The 22,505-nt window shown below is 37.8% G+C and overlaps 1 protein-coding gene across 1 annotated transcript in view; it reads right to left on the bottom strand.

Moving 5' to 3' along the window:
- The window catches only part of mbpa (myelin basic protein a), a 101,431-nt gene that overhangs the window by 39,202 nt on the left and 39,724 nt on the right, over positions 1-22,505 (bottom strand). The window contains 1 exon segment of the mRNA XM_015357146.2: positions 22,378-22,447. Within this exon segment, the coding sequence (XP_015212632.1) occupies positions 22,378-22,447 (70 nt within the window).

Genomic DNA, 22,505 nt, shown 5'->3' with positions numbered 1-22,505 from the left:
TTCCCACAACGTCCTCCTAAAAAAGGATGCAGATAATTCCAATTCCAGAAGCGATTAGTTATTATCCCAAAACTTTATCTGCTGACCACTTGGTTTAGCTTATGTATTGTAAGTGAAACTTCCAAGGGACCTATGATTTAAAACATGTGAATGTAGCACTGCTGTAAAATCTTAAGGTCAGATAAATCCTGCCTTAGAGGACACAATGAGGGTTGTATTCTGAAATTACAAATATAAAATGTAGTAGAAAAGGGGGAATAAAAAACTTGCAATTGGAAACAAACACTTTGGAGATTAAATTTGTTAAGAACAGTGGGTCTTTTAATTGATTTGCATATACAGTATTTAGAAAAATAAGAATGTTGTTTAATATTTAACCATGTATTTTCTTTTAGCCATACTGTTGTTTTATAGTATCTGTAGCCAGTGTCACTGACTGAGGTGTGGTGAGTTAGCCGGTATCTTTAAATAGGTCTATCTTGGGAAAAGCCTAGCTATGAGGTAAAAAAAAAAAAAAACAATGATCATTATTTGCAGTGTGCAATGTGTTTCCCAATAAAATATTATCTCGTCTTTGAACTGCAACAAAACTTCTATGGAAATCCATTCTAGAAAAGAGTTTAAACTGGTACCAAAGCCTTTTCCCACAAACAACTCCTACTCCAAAGTACATTGCCTTGTGGGGATTCCGGTAAGTACACAACAGTGGCATGCACTCTTCTTGGATTGCTGTAGTTAAGTATTATGTTATTTTTGGCAAAGAAAACACTGGATGTTTCTAGCAGGTACCTTAAGTTTTACTGTATGCTTCATAGTCTACTGATTAGTAGTTAAGATTCCCACTGTTAATATAAATTCTTGTGCTTATAAATGAGAGAGCTTGTTTTTACCTATGTTGAAAACTGGATACAATGGTCAAAACTAGAACAAGCTATCCAACTCATGTTGACGATACCATTGCCTCTTTCATGAAATGTCTGGATGAGATCATTGGATCAATTAGCTACTAAACATGTTGAATGGCCTTCTCTATTGGGAAAATTTTAATGTTCTTAATTTTGGAATTTTTCAATTCAAGTTATACAACTGATATTAGTGCTGTGCACATTCATCATTTATAGCTACACCTTGGATCCACAGTTTCTGGTTTAATATTTTCAATACTTTGCAGACAAAATAAATGATAAAACATCTTTAAAAAACAGCCTTTGAACAACTATTTGGCATTAGTCTTTCAATAGCAGTTTAAATGTGCATTTCACTGACCAATTATACTCTGACTCCTATTCCTGGAGTCAATACAAGGGATCAAACATGAGATACATCCGCATGACAGATGTACTGTTTGGGAATCCATGCAAGTCCATCCAAAAGAGATACTGCTCGAATCATCTTTTTAGCTTAGAAGAAGAATGGGCCTCAGGCAGTTGATGTCCCTGAAGCGTGAAGGGGCATTTCAGAAGATCTTTCAGTTGTTGGATTATTCCTTAAAACCAAGCACTAAAGTATTCTGCTTGAATGGATAAAGACCTGTTTTCTTGTTAAGCACAATTTTTATGTATCAGCTCCCTCTCCTGTGCTTCGACAGGATGATTATTTTTTAGCACTGCTGAAAACGAGGGCTTCATTGTGAGCAATAAAAACTGAATTTATTGATTTAACAAGACATTACAGCGTTATGCTTGCTTCACTGCACAGACTGTTGCCAAGTGCTGATGGAATCACTGGACTGTCACCATAGGAGATGGGAGATTTTTACTGTTCTACACTGTCCCGTTTTCTATCCAAGACTAACAATGTGTAAACACTTCAGAAATCAAGGCACAAGATTTCTAGGTCAGATAAGACTTCTTCACTTTCATTCTAAAAAGTTATATAGTATATGTTGTGAGCGTGCTAAAATAATGAAATTATTACCAGGCAAACTGTTACATCTTTAGTAACACAATAATAAGCAACCATCTGTTTACCTTACTTTGTTTCAGTCTGAGCTATGACGTTGGTCCTATTTAAGTGCATAATGGCAAAACTTGCCAAGATGTTGATGTTAGAGGATCCTTTAAGTTTTGCTGTTCAGGTCATAACCAAATAAATTGACATCATAAACATATTTAAAATGGTTTGCAACTGTCCTCATCTATAACTAAGCAGCAACTAACTGCTAGCAATTTATGAGCAGAGATTGTGAGCATTTTCATTACCTGAGCAGACTTCTGCATTTTCCTTTTCTCCTGTTATAAATGGTACAATGAGTAGCCAAAGAATCCTCTTAAAACAGTGAAGACATTTACTTATCGAAACCATTTAGTAGGTACAGTAACATTTTATGAACTCACATACTGTAACCATATACAGTACAGTATATTATGCTGATTAATATTTGTCAAAGGTGGTTTTACTGTGATAGTTTCAGTCTGGTAGTCTGTGTGTCCAATATTTGAAACAATACAAGCTGCACGCTTTGAATGAGGTTGCAGATACTGTCTGGTGTGATTCTATCCCATTCCTTCCATATAAACTGGTTAAGCATGTGCACTGGTACCCAGGACTCCAAGATCTCACACAGACACCAGCGGGTCCCACATACAATATCTTCGATAGGGCTCACATTTGGCAAGTAGGGCATGACTGTTGTCCAGCTGCTTAGGTGGTGTCATAGCAATAACCTGGACTTGAACATAAAGAAAACGAAAGAGCTAATAGTGGACTTTCGGAGACACAGGCCATACACTCACAGCCCACTCAGTATTGATGGAATGGAAGTGGAAACAGTCACCAGTTTTAGGTTTTTGGGAATTCACATCTCTAAAGATCTAACCTGGACTGTGCACACTGACTCTATCATGAAGAAGGCTCAGCAGCGCCTTTATTTCTTGAGGTGCCTCAAGCGATGGGGGATGCCAATACATGTGTTGGTGAACTTCTACCGCTGCACCATCGAGAGCGTCCTCACCAACGGGATCACCGTGTGGTATGGCAACACCTCTTCGTGAGAAAGAAAGGCACTGCAGAGAATGGTCAATATGGCCCAGAAGATCATCATCTGCGGTCTCACTGAGATTAAACAGCTCTATGAGGACCGCTGCCGTGGTAGAATTCTGGCCATCACAGAGGACAGTCACCACCCCGGGCATGAGCTCTTCACCCCACTGCCCTCAGGCAAGAGATATAAGAGCATACGGACACTTACCACTAGATTCTTCAACAGCTTCTATCCACAAGCAGTGAGACTGGCGAACACTTTTAGCCATCCCCCTCGGACCACACCTACACCATCACCATCTACCTCTTTATGATTTCTTATCTATTGCGCATCTCCAGTCATTGTTTACACGTCTGTATTGTTTACATTCAAACTGTCCACATGTTTACTTGCACATTGTCTATTGTTTGTTTGTACATTGTCTTGATGCACTGTTTGCACTTTGTCTTGTTTTTTACACTTGTTTTACAATCGAGAGACTTTCTGTGAGTAAGAATTCCATTGTACCAGTACCGGTTACATATGGCAATAAAGTTCAAGTTAGGGCATGACTGTTGTCATGTCTGGTGTCTATTACACAGGACTTCTCCCTAATTGCTGGCCACTTCACTGGAAGTGTTGCTCAAACATACTGATGACACAAAGGCAACGTTATCTTGTAAAGTGAGGGCTAGCAATGGTTCCTTTCCTTGTTTTTCTTCATATATATGAGTGGACTAATTGCTTATGGAAAAAAAAACACGCTAGGTTCCACTCTACGAGTTTAATAGCTGGGTGAAAGTTTATTAATTACTGGTTTTGGAAACCCTACGAGAAGAACATACTACAATTTATCTGCTTTAAAAAGTAAGGGAAGGAAGAAATCTAAAATGTCTAACCGTCCTTCTACAGGAAGGGAGACAGGAGGCTCCTGATACAGTCAGACCTACAGTCCATTTAACCATTAATCACCTTTTTGGGGAAAAGAAACTTCAGAAGACACAAAACAATTTCAAGAAAGATGACTAATGTTTGAATCAAGCCTCCTACACCCGATTGCACCAGATATGATAAATATCTTGGACGAAAGCTTCAGTTAACATAATCTACAGTTTTGAGCACTCATTATTTTTGTAATTCTTCCAGATGACTAACATATATGAAGTGCTACAAATTTCAACATCCACAAGTACTGAAGGCAGTTGCTGTACATACTGATTGTACAGATTCCTTACAATTGTTCAGATCCCTCTATGGGTTTAATTCTGTGATGTGTGATGCACAATTCTAGCCAGATTTTTCTGCATTTGGTGAAATTAGGAGAGATATACCCTATTTTCAGTCTTTATTAATAGCAATTAACATATCTAAAGTGCCAAGAGTTTATTTTATCTCCTATCCATACAGAATGCCTGATTCATTTATTCAGTTAGAAGCCAAAAGATTAAGGTGCTCGCTGTGATATGCAGTTCTAACTGGCATAACGCGACCCCCAATTGTTTTTACTAGACATTAATATATCCTCCAACTCCCACTGTTCACATTGACACTGGTAGATCTACATACAACTGATCTCCTCCATAGTACCTTCATTTACACTGATCACCTCCTCAACACTGCACTATTCCACCGTAACAACAGAAAATCTAATCTACTGATCCCCTCCTCAACACTGTAGATTTTCTACTGTTACTATTGTGAATAGGACAGTCTACTGATCATCCCACGGTTCACATTGACAGTGATAGATTGTAGTCCACTCCTGCCTCTCATAACTTTCTACGTGTATACTGTATGTTCCCCTGCACATTTTTGCATTTCACTAGACTGATTTCAATTGCAAAAGTTTTGAACTTATTCCACTGCTAAGAATAAATTGGATTTTTTAAAGATCTCAGAGTATTCTTACAGAAACCTTTGCAGTGGAATATCTCTGGAAAACTTGTGCAGTGCACCTATTAAGTGTCTTAAGTGTGACTTTCAGCAGCAGATCACTGAACCCCCACACCAACTGATGTGGAATGAGAGACTAAAACGCCACAAAAAATGAGAGGAACTTCATCTTTACAGACGGTATACCAATTATTCCCAGAAAAAAAAGAGCATCTATTTTCTGCAGTTGTGAGAGTGAGAGCTATTTTTCTGCAGAGGTGAGAATCTTCCAGAATACCAAGTATTTTTAAGACAATCATTTTTAATATGCAAGCAATATTCTTCAGTGCAAATCTGTTTAACTTTGAACATTTTGTGCACCAAGGAAACATTCCTCACTAACTTACTAAACTAAAAAAAAAGGAATCATTCACCACAGCACACATGCACATCTGTAGTTGAAGAGTCAGCTACGAGTAACTTTTCAAGTGAGGATTATGAAAGGTTTAAGAGGCAGCCTAATGTAATTGAAACCTACAAAACTGCTCTGGGAGTGACTCAGTCTATACGGTGCTCAGAACAATGGTGTCAAACCACAGAACACAGCCACAGTGATAGATGGTCCCTTTAACAATATCTGCTTTTGAGCTGCAACTCCAGCAATATGCTTAAACAGTACCAGGGCCTGTACCAGCTAGTGGTAGATACTGCTCTAAAAAGAAAGGAAAGGCGTTAGCCTTTTCCCAGTTGAGGAGGGAAATGCTTTTCTGTACAAAGATCTATACAGACTGTTACTTCTGTATGTCTGCATTATTTTCTATGAAAAAAAAATATTGGGGCCCAGTCTGTATCATGGCTCACTTCAGTATTTTTATTGATGTGCTGTACATTCAATTAATATTTATACTGTGGATCCCTCGCCAATATTAAAGTGAAGCGTTCATGCATAATGTCTTCAAAGTAAACTGTTTAAATCAATTTCTAACAAATCACTTAGCCCATTAATGTAAGGGTTGATATTTCAATAACCTCCAGACTGAAGCCTGAAATTAAGTCTACCAAGGTGAACAAATAATAGCACAATGAATACAAAAGACTTAGCTTTGATATTTGCTGCACACATTTAAAATAAAAAAACTAGCAGCAAAGCTAAATTGCAACTGTACAGCAACCACTGAAATCAAAAGTAATTTCCAACAAATCCAAAACGTACTCTTGACACCTGAAAAACTACCATTAGTTTTTTTAATGTGAACTAGATCATTTAATGAGGTGTTAAAAAGCAAATAAAAGATAGTAAATAAAAATAGCACATTGACAAATCTATGCACAGGATATAGACCTGGAGATCTGGAGGATTGATTATAGAAACCAGCTATAACAGTATTTAACTTTTAACAGTTAAAGCTTAAACTGGAAGTTCACTCGGGTGCAGCTGCTCTTTATTTATAGACCTCACACACTGCACAATCCTTGTGAAGAATGATTAAAACCTTTGTTTTGCCATTTTCTCCTAACAACTGTTTATGGTTTAGGCAAACCACAACAGCAAGGGAGGAACTGAATAACCGGAATTGCTCACAGAATTAGCCAAAGTGCTGCTGAGCAGGTGAGGTAAACAGGTATAAAGCTGGAGCTTCATTTTTTAGATTTCTATCCTAATGGCTCAAAAGAAATAGTGCTGGCAAATCCCTAGAGTAGACCAAAACATCAAGTAATTTCAAGACACCATCCGCTCAAAATGCACTGCTTATGACAGGTGGCAAACTGCTGTTTCATACTTATAATTTTTTTTAGCGTTGATGAAGCAGTTTTCTAAATCCACCTGGAAAATATCAATTTTCCCCTACCAGTGGAATACAGCATTATACCGGGAATTTAGCTAAGTATTTCAAAGATGATCAGGCTTCTCTGAACTCAAAGCAACGAAGAGAAGCAATGAGAGAAGCAGAGAAAAAAAATCACTCAAAAGCATAGCTAGCTCTTAAACTATATGATGCTCAGATGAGATATTTACAGCACTTATAACACCTCTTGGTTTCACACCCTGTGTCACACTGTCTTAACTTTGAATGATTAGTTATAATGAAAATGCATCGGTCCCTGGAATCACGCATTGAGCGATGCCACAACTCAGCAGCATCGGGGTGTATCATGAGCCTTGCATCCAATGTGGCTCAAGATCAAACAATGCATGCCAAAGGAAAAATTACTCTCGGGACATGACAGTAATTAGGTCTCCAAGCAGAGATTTATTGAACTTCACAGGCTGAGCAGGGGTGGGGATTTAGAGGATACAATGAATGGCAGCTCAAGACACACAAATGTCACAAGTAATTTTATTTACATCGACCGACGCAATCTTATACAACTTATACAATTTTTTATAGATATAGCTGAATGCAAAAAAATTCAGCACTTCAGGATGAGACACGTACAGTAAAGGTGAGCGGAAATGTGAAGAACCTACCGTTAAACAGGAAAAGGAGGTCTAAAATTGCTCTTAAGCAGTGTGGTCCCATCTTTTAGATATAATATATGATCAATAATATGTGTGATCACATATAGACTATAAGTGTGATTTTTAAGGAAAACACAATGAAAGGTAGACAGGAGAAATCTAATACTAGCACGATTTGAGATGTATATTTGAATAATTACATCTAATCTCTGTGCTGTCAATCAGTTTACAGGTCTGCCCTATTTCCAGGCTTATTTCACTCTCTAAAATCAATACTCTTAAAAATGGATTGTTTTTGAAGTTAGTCCCTGGTGCCTGGTTAGGATAAAATATGCCCCACCAGATCATTTGTGAGACCCCTAAATGGCAAAATAAATAAGGTGCTTGTCCTTTTGCAAGCAAGACTACCAAGACTACAAGAGTCCTGAGAAGATAATGCGAGTTTGGGCTAAATGTGACCGGGGGTCTCCCCAGAAAGACTCTCTTTACAAGACGTTTTCTAATCGCAAGTTATTCATTGCCCAGCTCCTACAAAAACTTGTCTTATTAGGCTCGTTCTTCATCTGGTGCACAATGGAGTTATGCTGTGTAAGGCAGCAGGATGATGTCTTGAGTGGTTGTGGCTGTGGAGGAAGACAGGGCTGGCCGATACTCCTCTTAACTATCAGTAAATTGCTTGAAGCAGCTAATAAAATTTGCATTGCTGAACTTGTCCCTGTAAGTTACAAGTTAGTAAATAAGGAGATTGTTACCAGTGTACTACATCAGATTCTTAAGCTCCAACTTAACCCTAGATTTACAGTTCTTTGTCCATTTGTTGCATCCATAGATACCTTGAAATCTAGCCTTAAACCTGTACTTTCAAGGACTCTAGTCTTACTATCAAAAAGTGGCTGTTGTGACTTGCCATAAAGCTGACAAAGGCATGCATTGACATCAGTGAGAGACATTTGGCTTTCCGAGTCAGCGTTCACTGTCTTGTCAGGCACTTGTCCTGTTATCTAATGTCTCTGCAGATGGAAATGGTCCGTGAATCTCCCTGGGTAGTACAGGAGTGATTTCTAAGATGTTTTCAAGTGATTAACGGTTATAAATTGGGTGGGTATATAATAACCATTTGGTGATTAAATTTAGAAAAATGTTCCCTTAAGACTAATTGTAAGAAGGTTGTTCAGCATTCTACACAACTTGTTTCAATAATTAATGACTGACAACGGTCAAATGTCTCCTGTAAGACAAGAATGCAGAAACATCAGAGGAACAGCTGGTAAGATTAATTAATCCCTTGTTTAATTAAAAGGCTATTATTCAATTTGCCATAAGGTAACAGCTACAAATCTGCTACCATAAAGAACTTGATACTACTGCTCTTCATTAGTTTTGGAGGTATAAGGTTTAAAAAGAGCAAGAATTACTGACAAGTATACCAACCAGTAGAAATCTGGCAAAACCAGATTCCCAAAACTGAAAGATGACCAAAAGCCAATTAAATTCTTCAGCCAATTGCCTTTTATAATCACTGGTTTTCCTTGCTGAATTCCTGCAGGGAATGATACAAGAGCATAGCTACACTTTACAGTGCCATTCTGTGCTGAAGAGAAAAACCAATCCAAGCTGTACAAGGTAAATTTAAAAGAGAATAAACACGTCATATGGGTTCAATTCAATGGTAAGCTACCAGAAGGTAAAATTAGCCAACACAAACTGCAAGTCATCTGTGCCTCAAAGTATTCTATAACCCTTTACCTCATCTGAAGTGACTAAGAAAGTACAATTCTGACAATAATGATACAAAGACTCTTGCTTACAGCCAGCAAGAAGAAGTATCTGCAATATATTCACTCACCCACTGCAGCATTTAAGAGACCTGGGTAATTTGGACAGGAAAAATTTAATTGCAGCATTATATTTTAATGTGTTAATATTTTAATAGGCTGATGACTTATTTACTATTACCTGCTATCTTAATTTGTTTTAACACTTAGCAACCATTAATGAATATTATTTTTTGTAATTTTACTTTCTAGAACAGTATTCTCAGTCGTCATTGAAATTAAAATGATGACAAAAAACTGTGGTCTGAACCTGAGGAGCAAGAGTCAAGAGAATAATGCTAAAAACATCAGTACTGTCAACAAATTAAAACACTATGCATTAGAAAGCCCAGGACACTAATGCAGATAAAAAACAATTCTAATGAAAGATGACTCGTGACAATCCATGATATTTATAAAGGTTGTTTTTTTTTAATTAATTGAGATATCTGGCAACTAACTGTTTAGATATTGGAAGAAAATATCTTTGTATGTGTTCACCTTCACCACTATGTGAAAAGTGATTAAATAAAAAGGCACACGACTTTCAAAATAGAATTTAACTCAAATAAGATTTTTTTTCCTATTTGTTTAATGTTATTCCGAAGCACGATTTGGACAGATTTTTAAAAGGTACGGTTACTGTACACTGTAGAAGTAAATACAGTAATGCACAAAATGCTGGGGAAAGCCATGGTTCTGCATCGAGAGGTCAGAACCCTTTGCTGCAGTCGAATTCAAGTAAACAAAGCAGAAATCACTCTTGCTTTCAGATAAAAAGGCGATCACAATGATAACAAAAGGGATGGATAAAATTCTGCTTGCAGAACACTGGCTTCAGACAAAGGGCAGAGCACTTAAAATATAAGGCTGTTTACTACATCTACTAACTACGCACGAGGTTCCCACTGTCTTCATGGACTTTAGACAGTAAAGATTCTGTCAATGGGATTTATCTTCCCTTTAAAACCGGAAAATCCTGAGGACAACTCACAGTAAAGGCCTATTTACAGGAATGCGTGGCTTGATGATGTTTCTGACAGATTTTGATCCCTAAAGCTGTGCACTTTGAAAAAGCAGTGAGTGCAGCACCAGCATAACTGCTACTCAGTAACAGAAAGAACCTAGTTCTCACAACCCAGTTTTAGCCCTCATTTGGCATGGCATTTGTAGAGAAAAGAGAGCCTGTCTCCCAGTCGAATCTGAATTCATCTGGGAAACCTGGAACAGGCTAGTCTTCTCTTTTTAAACTGGACCAATCATTCACAAACCATGGTGATATACAGCTGGCTACAGAGACGCATGTCTTCCTGTTTATATTAAGTTCTGCTGCCTATCCTTGGGAGCAAAAACCTGAAGCAACATGAACTCTTACCATTGAGGTACAAAGTTGAATATTATAAAACGTATGAGTTTGTAGCTCAGAAAATGTCTTCCATCTTTTATAGCAGCAGCCAAGCTTACCAAAGACTAGACAAGGCCTAAAACGAACAGGATTGTGTTTATATATTGTACACATATATACTAAGAGATGTACACCAAGTGTAGATGAAAAATGAGAATATTGCAGCTCTGAGTCCTTCTTTGTGCATGGATATGAACACTTATGAATCATTTTGAGTGCTTTTCAAGAAAAAAAGGTACAGTATGTGTATATTATACTGTATATAAATATACAGTAAGTTGATTTATTTTATATTAAATATCTGAAACCTAAAACCTATGGATTGTTATATCTGCCTTAAAACTGTATGAAGTAAAAGCACACTTTCTGACAAGAGTGAGAGATCACCTTTCACCTAACAGTCTTTCTAGCTTGTCATAAATTAAACCTAATCATAACTTTTCTGTCAGGACTTGGAATGACCAAATGGCTTGGAATGTAAGGCATAAAAGTCAGCAGTTACATCACCCTGCAAATCACAAATGGCCGCCCACTAAAGCTAAGCAGGTGTGAGCGTGGTCTGTACCTGCATGGGAGGCCTCCTGGGAAAAACTAAGGTTGCTGCTGGAAGTGGTGTTAGTGAGGCAAGTAGGGACTGCTCACCTTGTGGTCTGTGTAGGTCCTAATATTCGAAAAGTGTAGGGATGTTACCCAGGTATCCTGGCCACATTTCTCATTGGCCTTTACCAATCATGGCCTCCTACTAACCCCCAACTATGAATTGGCTTCATCACTATTTCTCCTCCACACTGATATCTGATGTGTGGTGAGTGTACTGGGTGCGATATGCCTGCCATCCCCCCATTACCTTTAAAGAGCTTTGAATGGAGTATCCAGAAAAGTGCTATATACAGTAGGTATAAGGAATTACTTTATAGCATGAATGTCTTTAATTATGATACCTTCTGTCAGAGAACAAACAGCGTCAAAACTCAATTTCCAATCCTAATTTGAAACTTCACAGTCACTGTGAAATAAAAAAAACAGTACTTATTAAGATGCCACATGAATGTTTATTTTTGTAAGTGAGACAAGCAGGCATTACAAGAAATAGGTATGGAAGTTATGATTATGTCATTAAGAGATGCATCTAGAATTTTTGCTCTCCTTTCCAAAGAACTAAAACCTCTCCTCACTTAAGATCCATTTAGCATTTTGTTCATTTAGCTGTCATTAATGAAGCTAGGTCAGAAAAAATTAAAACAAGCACCCTTCAGTGAAATGCCAGTCATGAGAGGACTGTCAAGTTATGTGTGGCTGACATGCCAAAAAAATGATTTTCTTCTTCCTTCTGAGCAAATAAAGTTGAATGCTGTAAAATGTATTTATAAAAACTTAATGTCACGTATCAAAGAAATTAATTACCAACAAGTGATCAGCTATTCCAGACTTTAGATGCTATATATTCTCGTGTACTCATTCGTGCTCTTGGTTTTGCATCTTTTTATACTTATTTTAAGGAACCCAACTGTGTATCTTCACAGGGCAATACAAGTACCCAGGGTCTCCACGTGCACGGTCTTTGTCACATTAAAACTAACCCATAAACATCACATTGCCACAGTCCAGTCAACTGCTGGGCCCCTTGTTACCAGAATACTTTTCCCAAGAAACTGAATTCTTTCCGCTAACCTAGTGGTGTTCCTGGACAACATTTAACATGTGTAAATGCACAGGCAGTCAAGGGAAGTGTAGAACCTTTACTGAACACAATCTGGATAATGATAATTATCAATGAATTGCACTTAATAGTGCATGATCAAGGCTACTCAAGATCTGACGAATAAAAACACTTGTAACATTTGCTCAGTACTAGTCTTGCCCCTCACAAGTAGACTTGGGTTGTGTCACTTTCCCTTTATGTTGTCACAAACGACCACAAATAGGGCTCTCATGGAAATTAATGTGGTTTTGTGTCTGCTAGTGCCATAGGACCAACTACACCAAAAACACCACAGCTGACAGACTTGTAAATCAGGCTGTTGCCATAACAACGAGGTATGGATGGAAAACAATCCCACCTGAATGTACATAACACATTGTATTTAAGACCTACCTTGGCAATACTATGGTACTAGGTTTAAGTGTATTTTCCACTTGGTCTTGGCATTTTTGTTTTTTATAATAGCCTCCTCATTTTTTGACTGAGTTTCTTTTTTTAAACTTTCACTTTTGGATAGGCCACTGGCTTGTTACTTCTGCTTACCCTGGCTTTCAAACTTCACTTCCTACACAGTTCTCAGGTTTTTTGGATTCTCCTTCAGCACTTTGATTTTGCATTTTCATAGATTTAAGGCTTTCCATTTACTCCAGCTTACAACTGCTCTTCTCTGCTTGTTCGCTTGGCTCTCTAGCTGCTCACTTACCTACCACTGGATCCCATCTTCATTTTCAAAGAGCTGCACTCCTTGAAACTACAGCATATTACAGGTCTATTTCATCACTGCAACATTCTTTGCTTTAATACGGCATTACGAATTACTGCATCTTGCATGATCACAAAAATAGTTTTAGTTAATATAAACACAAGGCATCTAGGAAGTTACCGTATATCGTCATAAGCCTTATTTTCTGAAATGAGCATTTGTATTCTTGAGGAATTTACTTAGATATGTGACTGTTTTTAGACATTTCTATGTCTTATCAACCAACTCCGTTGTTGGTAATGAGCAGACTTTTTGCTATGGTCATCTATAGTCATCCTTCACAATAGTCTTGGAATTGTTATATATCAGTGTTTTATATTGAAAAGCAAAAAAAGACTAAACAGTATACAGGAAATCGAGTGTTTCTTCCAGTCACAGGAAAATATTTACTACTATGAGCTCTGTAGTCTGCAATGATTATAACCAAGAAAAACAGAAAAGGGAAAAATGGATTTGCAATTATGTTGGTATTCGAGCTTGTCTAAAACAAATGACTTATGTTTCATTTATGAAAAAATAAGAGCCTAAGTGAACAACTGTAAAAATAGTGGGCATAAAACAGACTTTTGCAGTCTCTAGAGCCAGGCAAAATGATCTATATGCCAATGTGCTCCAGACAAATCCCCAATTCAATTGTATATTACAAAAAGTGAGTAGTGTATACATAAGCTTTGGCAGTATGTAACAAATTAAGAACACCACTGAACAATTAAATTAAAATACTATTATATATACACAATTTAGCAATATAACCTATTTATGTATTTACTTTGTTTTCCTCACAAAATAAAAATGTATTTCTAAATGTTATGTTTTCCATTCATAATGTCCATTCCATTCTCCTGTCTGCTCTGAACTCGCTACTCTGACAGCGCTACATTGCTTTCATTTGTTTCAAAGGCTGCCAGGCATTGAGTCGGATGCGCTGACTTTGTCATTTCCTTTGCTACTCCACCTGTCATTTAAAGCCATGACTGTACTTTGAAATTTGAGAGGAAAGGAGGGTGAACAAAAAGTTAGATGCCAACATTAACTTTGACTTTCGCTTGTTCTGCACTTTTCAAAAAGCTGAAAGACTTCAATGATGATAGTGGTGACGCAAAGCGACTGAAGACGGTAAACACTGTTTTTTGCAAAAGTAAAAATAATTAGTAGTTCAACTGCTACCATGGGGAGTATAATGGAAAAGCAAATCAAGAGGTTTAATACAATGCTGTCTTGAGAGTAACTTGCTGTAAGGGTTCTCTACAAACAATAGGTTTATTCCATGCTGAAAAAAAAGAAGAAAGAAAACAACGTTTCGGCCGAAACGTTGTTTTCTTTCTTCTTTTTTTTCAGCATGGAATAAACCTATTACTTGTTCCTTTGCAGTCTATGCATGCTGACGCAGCTACCCACCTGAACTACTTCTCTTCAAACAGCCTACTGTAGTTTATCCAAAGTTGTTACAGGTTTTCCCCAACATAAAAGTCACTAGTTTATTTTTGTATTTGCACAAGCAACATAAATGGATGGTTTACATATTCTAGAAAAATAGATAAAAAAGGACTCCAATTACTCCACTGCACAAATCTTGCAAATGGATGTCACTTCACGGTTTCCATCTTTAAATTGCAAAAAAAAGTCAAGACTGCAAATAGTCATGAGATAATTGCTGGGTCATCTGTCAAAATGAGCAGTTTTTCTGAAAAACAATTCCATCGAGATTGGGAGGCTCTTACATGCAGGTGAAATCAATTTAAGTTAAGAACTGTTTTCTTAAGTCAAGTCAACTGTTTCTAAAGTCAAGCTTAACTGTGGTTCAGTGCTAAAAGACTACAATTCAGTTTTTCCTAAAGTAACCTACACTGAAAACACAATATTTTGACTTCTTGGCACATGGGGGCTGTACCTTTTTTCCTGAAAAGCCAGGATCCATAACAATAACACAGAATATGAGGTAGGGATTGCAAATAGGAATACAAAGCTTGTGATTCACTTTGGCATTTATGAAAACCTGATCAATAAAAAGTTTTTCTTTTTACAAAAGCGCTTACAAAAGTAGCAAAAGTAGCACAAGTACCCTTGTTTGGTAAAATACTTTTATCCATCTGTTTCTGGAGGTCTTCAGCTGTTAGTGCTGCAGAGGTTTTTTTTTTTTTTAAATCTCTGCTCTCTGACTGAAACAGCACACAGGGGAGAATGAGGAAGTGTAGGCAGAGACTCCCCCCTGGTCACCTTCCAGCCACATGCTAACATACAAGGTCAACACTGACTGGAAGAGAGGAGTATTCATCCTCAGCAGCACCCAGCGGTGTTGGAGAGAATGTAGCCAGCTAATCCCACTCGCGCAACCCTCTGACCTTAGAGTCAACCACTCACTGCCTGAATGCCGTCGCCTGGGGAATCTTGGTCACTACTGATCACAGAGCTCAACCTGCACCTAGGCAAGTGCCTACTGGTTCAGCCACCTGGTGGGTCTTTATGAATTCCCCTTGCCACTCCTAATTTGCATACCATTTGTGAATGGTGCTCGTTTACCAACTGCACAAGAATTGACATGGAGCACCGAAAGAAACTTAATCTATATTCACATTGAAAAATAAAGGTTTTAATATAGATTTTGGATACTGCTTATATACTTCCAAGTGTCATTTTGACTTAATTCATGGGCTGAAGTGGGAAAATTGAAGGACATTTAATGTTTATATAAATCACTTCATTAGAGAGAGCTGACAGAGCACAGGTGATTTAACAAGTTGAATGTCAAGCCTGATGAAAGTAAAAGAAGAAAAAAAAAAGACAGAGAAAATCCAATGGGCTCTGTACGTCAAGAGCATTTGTGCCATCAGTGTGCAGGGTCAATACTTTATATATCACCAGCCGAAATAGATGATCATGATGGGTGAAGAAGATAGCAGAAATGGGACAAAGCCTGATGGTGAAAATGGGAGAGAAATGGCAGCTATGATCTGAACAGGACTGGAGACAGGGATGCCTTCAGGGTAGAAGCAGACACGTATTCCGACTGAGAACTGGTCCGGTGCTAGGCAGGTGACTGGTTGCTGACAGGCAGATCAGTTTCAGGATGGACCGCGATCCTTTCAGGTGGATTGGGGCAGAGGTTCCTACGATAATGTAGGTTTAGTACTGTTTAGTGCACTAGCCAAGCTGGAGGTATCTCAATGACAGAGCATCAGAGTAGTGGCCCCCAGGTGGAATGTGGTTCCTCATTATCATGGCTCCACTAATTATCACCCCAATTGTCCACTTCTTGAAGTGGATAAATGCATTAATTTTAATAAATTACAAAGCATTTTAAAGAAACAATATCCTTTTTACGGCTTCTGAAAATCTCAATATATCATATTATTTGTATTCATTACTCGTGTTGCTTGCTCAAAAAACTCTAAGCTAAGCAAGACCCTTCTTTCCAAAACCAGGTTGACTACCCACTAGAATCCTAGTCCATGCCTAGGCCATGGCTACACTGAAAACATTTCAGATTAAAAATGTATGCAATGATTCACCCTCTTCTCTTATAAAGCCTTAAGACTTAAAAGAAAACTGACCCAAAGCAAAAAGCACATTAAGAAATCCATTCTTCTTTGTCACACATAAACTGTCAATTTAATTCCCATTAGGTGTTCTGTTTGACTAGCTCAGCTCCTCCTCACTGAAGCTTAAAACTCATAAAACTTTCAAAAGTGGGGACAAATTTTACCTGGGATTGCTCTGAAAAGCCACTGGACACCTACTATATGTGAAAAATGCTGACTGTTAAGTAAAAAGACTTATAACTGATAAGCCTTGTGCAACAGCACTTTTGCAAATGACTGCCTTTTTAGAAAATCCTACTTATTGACTTACAGGAAAAGATACTCTGTTCTAACATACATTTCATTCACAATTCTGAAAGTCACCTCACTATAGCCCACTGAAACTAACTTTGAGGGGAAAAAAACTAGAAACCTGATTTCAAATTCACCTTTTGGTGTGGATTTTGTCATCATTGTTTTAATATTCTTAAGTAACTGGAGTTGGTTTCCTTATTCTGTTCCTCTTCCATATTATTCAAAGTTGGAATATTCATAGGCAATTTCATTCCTAACACTGAACCTGTATGTCATAACCAATAGCCTTGACAGACCACCTGTCATGCAAGCAAAATGGATTTGACTGGATTCTATTTCTCGATTGCACTTTATCCTGTATTTCAATATAAATACTACCCCAATTATATGTCTGACAGGATACTAAATTGTACATCTGACTTAACTGTTTTTTTTATGAAGGACATCCTACTGAAGAGAGATTCCTTAACCCAGCACAGCCACTGGTGTAGATTTCCATGTAGGGGTGATGGATTGCCATCTACTGGACCTTCAACCACACTTTAATACTTGGTATCCTTCCAGAAATGAATGAGCTGCAGACATACATAGCCTCTCAGGCGCTGGATATAAATATCAAGAGACGGAAGAACTAAAGATAAAATTATTTTGTTAGGGATTTAGTATTATATGTTATTTCATCTTATTTACGACTTGGCCGTGCACTTAATTTATTTGCAATAAGGCTGTGCCATGCCTACCAACATAATTTTCAAGAATTGAATTCCATCCATCCATTACCCAATACAGAGTCACAGAGAACTGGATTCAGGTTCTGGTAAATTGGTTCTTGCAAATTCAATTTTTGCAAAGGCTACATCAGCAATACAAATTGATTTCTTTTTTTAAAAAAAGGTTTGCAATAAAATGAATTCCAGACTTGAATGAGTTGGCCACACATTTACTTTTAATAATAATTCCTTACACTTACAGTATACTGTAAAGCGCTTTTAAGGACACTCCACTCAAAGCACTTTACAGGTAATGGGGACTCCCCTCCACCACCACCAATGTGCAGCCCCCCCTGGATGCAATGACAGTCGGAGTGTGCCAGTACACTCACCAAACATCGGCTATCAGTGGGGAGGAGAACAAAGTGATGAAGCCAGTTCATAGATGGGGATTATTAGGAGGCCATGATTAGCAAGGGCCAATGAGAAAATTTGTCCATGATGCCGGGGCTACACCCCTACTCTTATCAAGAAATACTCTGGGATTTTTCATGACCACAAAGAGTTGGTTTACGTCTCATCCAAAGGACGGCACATTTTTATAGTATAGTGTCACTATATGGGGGCATTAAGACCCACACAGACCACAGAGTGAGTGCCCCCTGCTGGCGCCACTAACACCTCTTCCAGCAGCAATCTTGGTTTTTCCCTGGAGGTCTCCCATCCAGGTACTGAAGAGGCTCACAACTGCGGAGCTTCAGTTGGTTGCTAGTTGTGAGTTGCAGGGTGATATGGCTGTCTTTGCTAATGTGCAACCATAACATGAATAATGATCCATGTTGCACAACATATGAATAACCACATCCAGCAATATTATTTTCTTTCAATAGCTTGTTGAATTTTTCCCCAGATTTTTGTATCTAAGGCATAATTCAGCCTTTCCACTATACTTGGGTTATTTTTTAAAAAAAACACAAGAGAACCTCTGGTAATTATTTCATCAAACAGCATATTTTGTAGACTTCACTACTGAGTTTAGGCCGCGATGTCCTAATTAGGAAATAAAACAACAACAATCAGTAGGTAGCAACACCCTTAATTTTTACAAGGGTAGAATGATATACGTTTGTCACATTACAAAGCAATATTATTGTATGAGATGTAACATGGCAGCTTCTCCTAGGCTCCTCTGAATCACTGAACAGATTTCCCAGTTTCAGTGAATGCACTGGCTTTATTCAGTTCAACTGGTAATTGTGGAAAAAAAAACCAAAATGACTGCTTCTCAAGAAAAAAAGAATCTCTCACCACAGTACCTGTGTACTTTGCAGAAATCATCATTAAAAAGTTACCAAGCTTTACAGCCATCCCCTTTGATGGTGTTAGACAAGACAAATGACAGAAGACAAAAAAACTGTGCACTATTAAGTTGCCTTGCATATGTGAAAGACTTAGCATTCATTCATAGTGAAAGCCTCAGCTTGTGCACACACTGAAGAAGGCAATGAGTTAGGCTGGTAAAAAACACATCTTCCTTTTCCACAAAGGATTGGAAAAAAAACACTGAAGAACACCTGGTGGTTCCAGTCTAAGCTAAGATATTACCTGACAGCAGTTGGGATTCCCTGAGTGTACAATCGGTGTTGACTGTGCCAATTGTTGGGAGCTCCCTCAGATATCAAGAGCCACAGCAACTTCCAGGATCCACAGGCACCTCAGAGCCCACAGAGACACCCACTGCTAGCATGCTCTGCATGCAAGGTATCCCCAGGTGGGCATGTGGGCCTATGCAATACTCTGATCCCCCTACACAGTGGTCTAATTTAAAATTAACAGTGCGTATACACTGCCCGATAACGTTTATACTAACAAGCTGAAGGAACAAACTTTTTAGTCCTGTTAAGACTGAAAAGAACTTGATATAAGTATTCACAATCTTTTGGAATTGACAAAGTAAGCCATGTGGACTTCGGAATCAAAAGTGAAACATGAAGTGCAGGGCACAAAAGGAAACTACTGTAAATACAGCAGAAGCACATTTAAAGCCAAGAACAGGAGACACCTGTTTGTGGCATTTGCTTTACCTCTACTTTTCATTTCAGAGTAAATATATTTCATGCATTTGCATAGCAAAAGTATATTTCATAGCAACTTATACAACATGACACGGGAGGTGAAGCAAGATTGTAAATGTGATGTAGTTGCATCACATGGTAAACTATAAGGCTGTTTCAAACAGTTTAATGAAAACCCCTCTTTTCTTACATGGTTGGAGGAAGTGTGCTACAGAGTAAAAATATATGAAAGCTTGTGGGAAGCTCAGTTTTTCAAAATTCTCAGAAGATACAAAATAAAAGCAGGACTGCAGGCACCCAGATCAGGTTTAACCAATGGTATGAAAATCATTTAGCTCTGCTTGTATTCAAGGACGGATCTAAATACAACAAGATCTAACTGGATAATGCTATGGGACAAATACCAAAAGCTATCTGTCCCCTTAGTTATTACCCCATGTTGATCTGAAATGTAATCTCATTGTCTGGCTAATTTATATCAATTGCAGGTTAGCTGTCAAAAGGTAAAAGTTTCTCTGTGGTGCTTTAGGTCAAGTAGTGAATATCAAATGCCCCTTGCTTTAAGCAATTAAATGTAAAACATGATGCTGTACTTTATAGTACACAGTATAGGAAGCAAATGTGAAAACTGGGAGTTGTGTGCATTCTACTCACTAAGCTGTGTGGAATACTGATCAAACATACATTAAGAGATTTATTTCCAAAGCATATTGTTTCAAAGCAAAGGTCCATGTTTTAGATCTCCAGATAAATCACATTTAAAGACCCCAAACTGTGCTCGTCTGAAACCAACATTTTTGTTTAAAATGCCACTTCAAATGTCAGCACTTGATCGACTGGCAAGTACTATCAACAAATTAAAAGCAAATTCTCCAAAGTGATAAGCTTTGAAAATCTTCCCGAAAGTCACCTAGGTGCTCAACAAAGCTTAAAAATATTTTCATTGTGGATCTACAGGACTTGCTACCCATAAGTGTAGAAAGGTTAAGCCTGCGTCACAAAGTCAGATGAAACATCTCTGCAGTCGAAAAAAATAGTGCAGTCAGAAAAACAAACGAGCGCTTAAAGTTTTTGCTGTGTGGAAAATCTAACCAATATAATTGGACATCATTCCTGTTTTATCACTGACCTCACATTTACAAAACAATTGGTTTATTAAACATTTTTTAATGCTTACGAGCCCAATGTCAGATGAACTCAAACTGTGAAAGAACCTTCAAAAATAGATTTGGTCACGCTAAGCAATTCCATGGCCTAGAAGGAATGAAAACCAGCTATCAATATAATCCACAACAGGAACTGGGGAGATCATCCTTAGAAGAGGTACTAGGGTCAAACAAAGAATTTACCAGATAGTCTAAATGCCTTACTTCAGGAAAGAATTCCCATAACCTCCAGCAGTCATTTGGATCAATCACCAACAAAAAATTAAAAAGACAAATGAATAACTATACTGAAAACACTTAGCCTGGACAATGATGGGAAATAGTGTTTAAAGGACTAAGAGTCTGAGCAGAGCTTTTTAGCTCCAGGAAGGTTATTTGGCTGTCACTCCCCAGCTTGGAAAGCCAATATATAAGTAAACCGAAGTTGCAATCACAGAATGAAGCTACCGCATCAGCAGAGGAGCATCAGTAGATAACGCCCTCATCTGGTAGATTCTGGTTTTGCTGAATGCCAACATCTGAAAAATGGTCCTCAGAACAGACTTGAATTGCACTGCCAGGGGCCCTGAGACCACTTGGCTGCCTTACCAGAAATATAACTTTTACCAGGAGAGAACATCCCTCTCCTGATAGAACATGCGCTGATGAGTGCTAAACTGATGCGCTTCAGGCCATAAAAACAGGCAGATTAAGTCTTAATGCCATCTGTCACAAAGCACAAACACAAAATGGGGATAGAGAAACCAGTGAAAAGAGCAGGAGTCATACATGGGTTTCGCCTTTAAATCTAGACAGAGCTTTATTGTTCAGGTCCATTTACAATATATACCTTTTTTATACTTTTTATTGTATAGCATTTTAGATACTGTTCCATAAAAGACATTACTGTATATGAAATAAGTTATTCTTTTATACCTATTCTTTATATGCAATCTCAAATTGGCCATCTTTATGTGTGAAATGGCTTCTTTTCACTAAAATGTTTTTTTTAGGATTTAGTTTTCCTGACCTTTTGTATTGTCTTGTATTTGTCCAATCTAAAACTGGCTATTGTATAGGTATGAAGTTGCAACTTCAGTAAGTAACTTCCTTTTCACAAAAAGCAAAAAGTCACCTAATGCTGTGTATTTTTTAAAAATAAAACACAATGCAGAGTGAAAATAACCATCTCCCTTTCGGAATGGAGCAGGATGATGAGCTGTCATACAGAGCAGTATAAATTACTCAGACAAACACTGCCTGAAATTTTCCATTCCTAATGAACTTCACACATACACTGCACTGCTGCAATAGTCTGCAGATACCCAGCATGCTTACCAAAAACTGCCAATGAGCATAAAAATAAATACAGGCTGATAAAACTGAACTAAGACTGAAGAAAAATGTTAGTAATAGCTTTTTCCAAAGGGAAGTTCAGAATCTGAAAATAGATATTCTGTATACTTGTCCAAGTCTGCAACATAATCACAAACGTAACCAACACAGGTTAATTTTTTTTTTCAGAAGCACAATGCTTCTCTTCTCAAATCTTAAGCATTGTCAACTTCTTCCCAAAGCTGTTTGCAAATTACAAGTTCTAGTAAAGAAAACCATGGTACAAGGCGTGGCACATACCAAACACTTCGTTATCGTCTGTGGGTTCTGCTTCAGTCAAGGACGGACTAGGTCCCGCTTGTGGAGAAGACTGAAAAAAAGATATAAGGTTAATGAAAAATTAAAAACTAACACAATCGATAGAGTAA

This window comes from Lepisosteus oculatus, chromosome 10 (assembly GCF_040954835.1).
Source record: "Lepisosteus oculatus isolate fLepOcu1 chromosome 10, fLepOcu1.hap2, whole genome shotgun sequence".
NCBI classification, from domain to species: Eukaryota; Metazoa; Chordata; class Actinopteri; order Semionotiformes; family Lepisosteidae; genus Lepisosteus; species Lepisosteus oculatus.
This window is presented reverse-complemented; position numbering and strand designations above follow the sequence as displayed.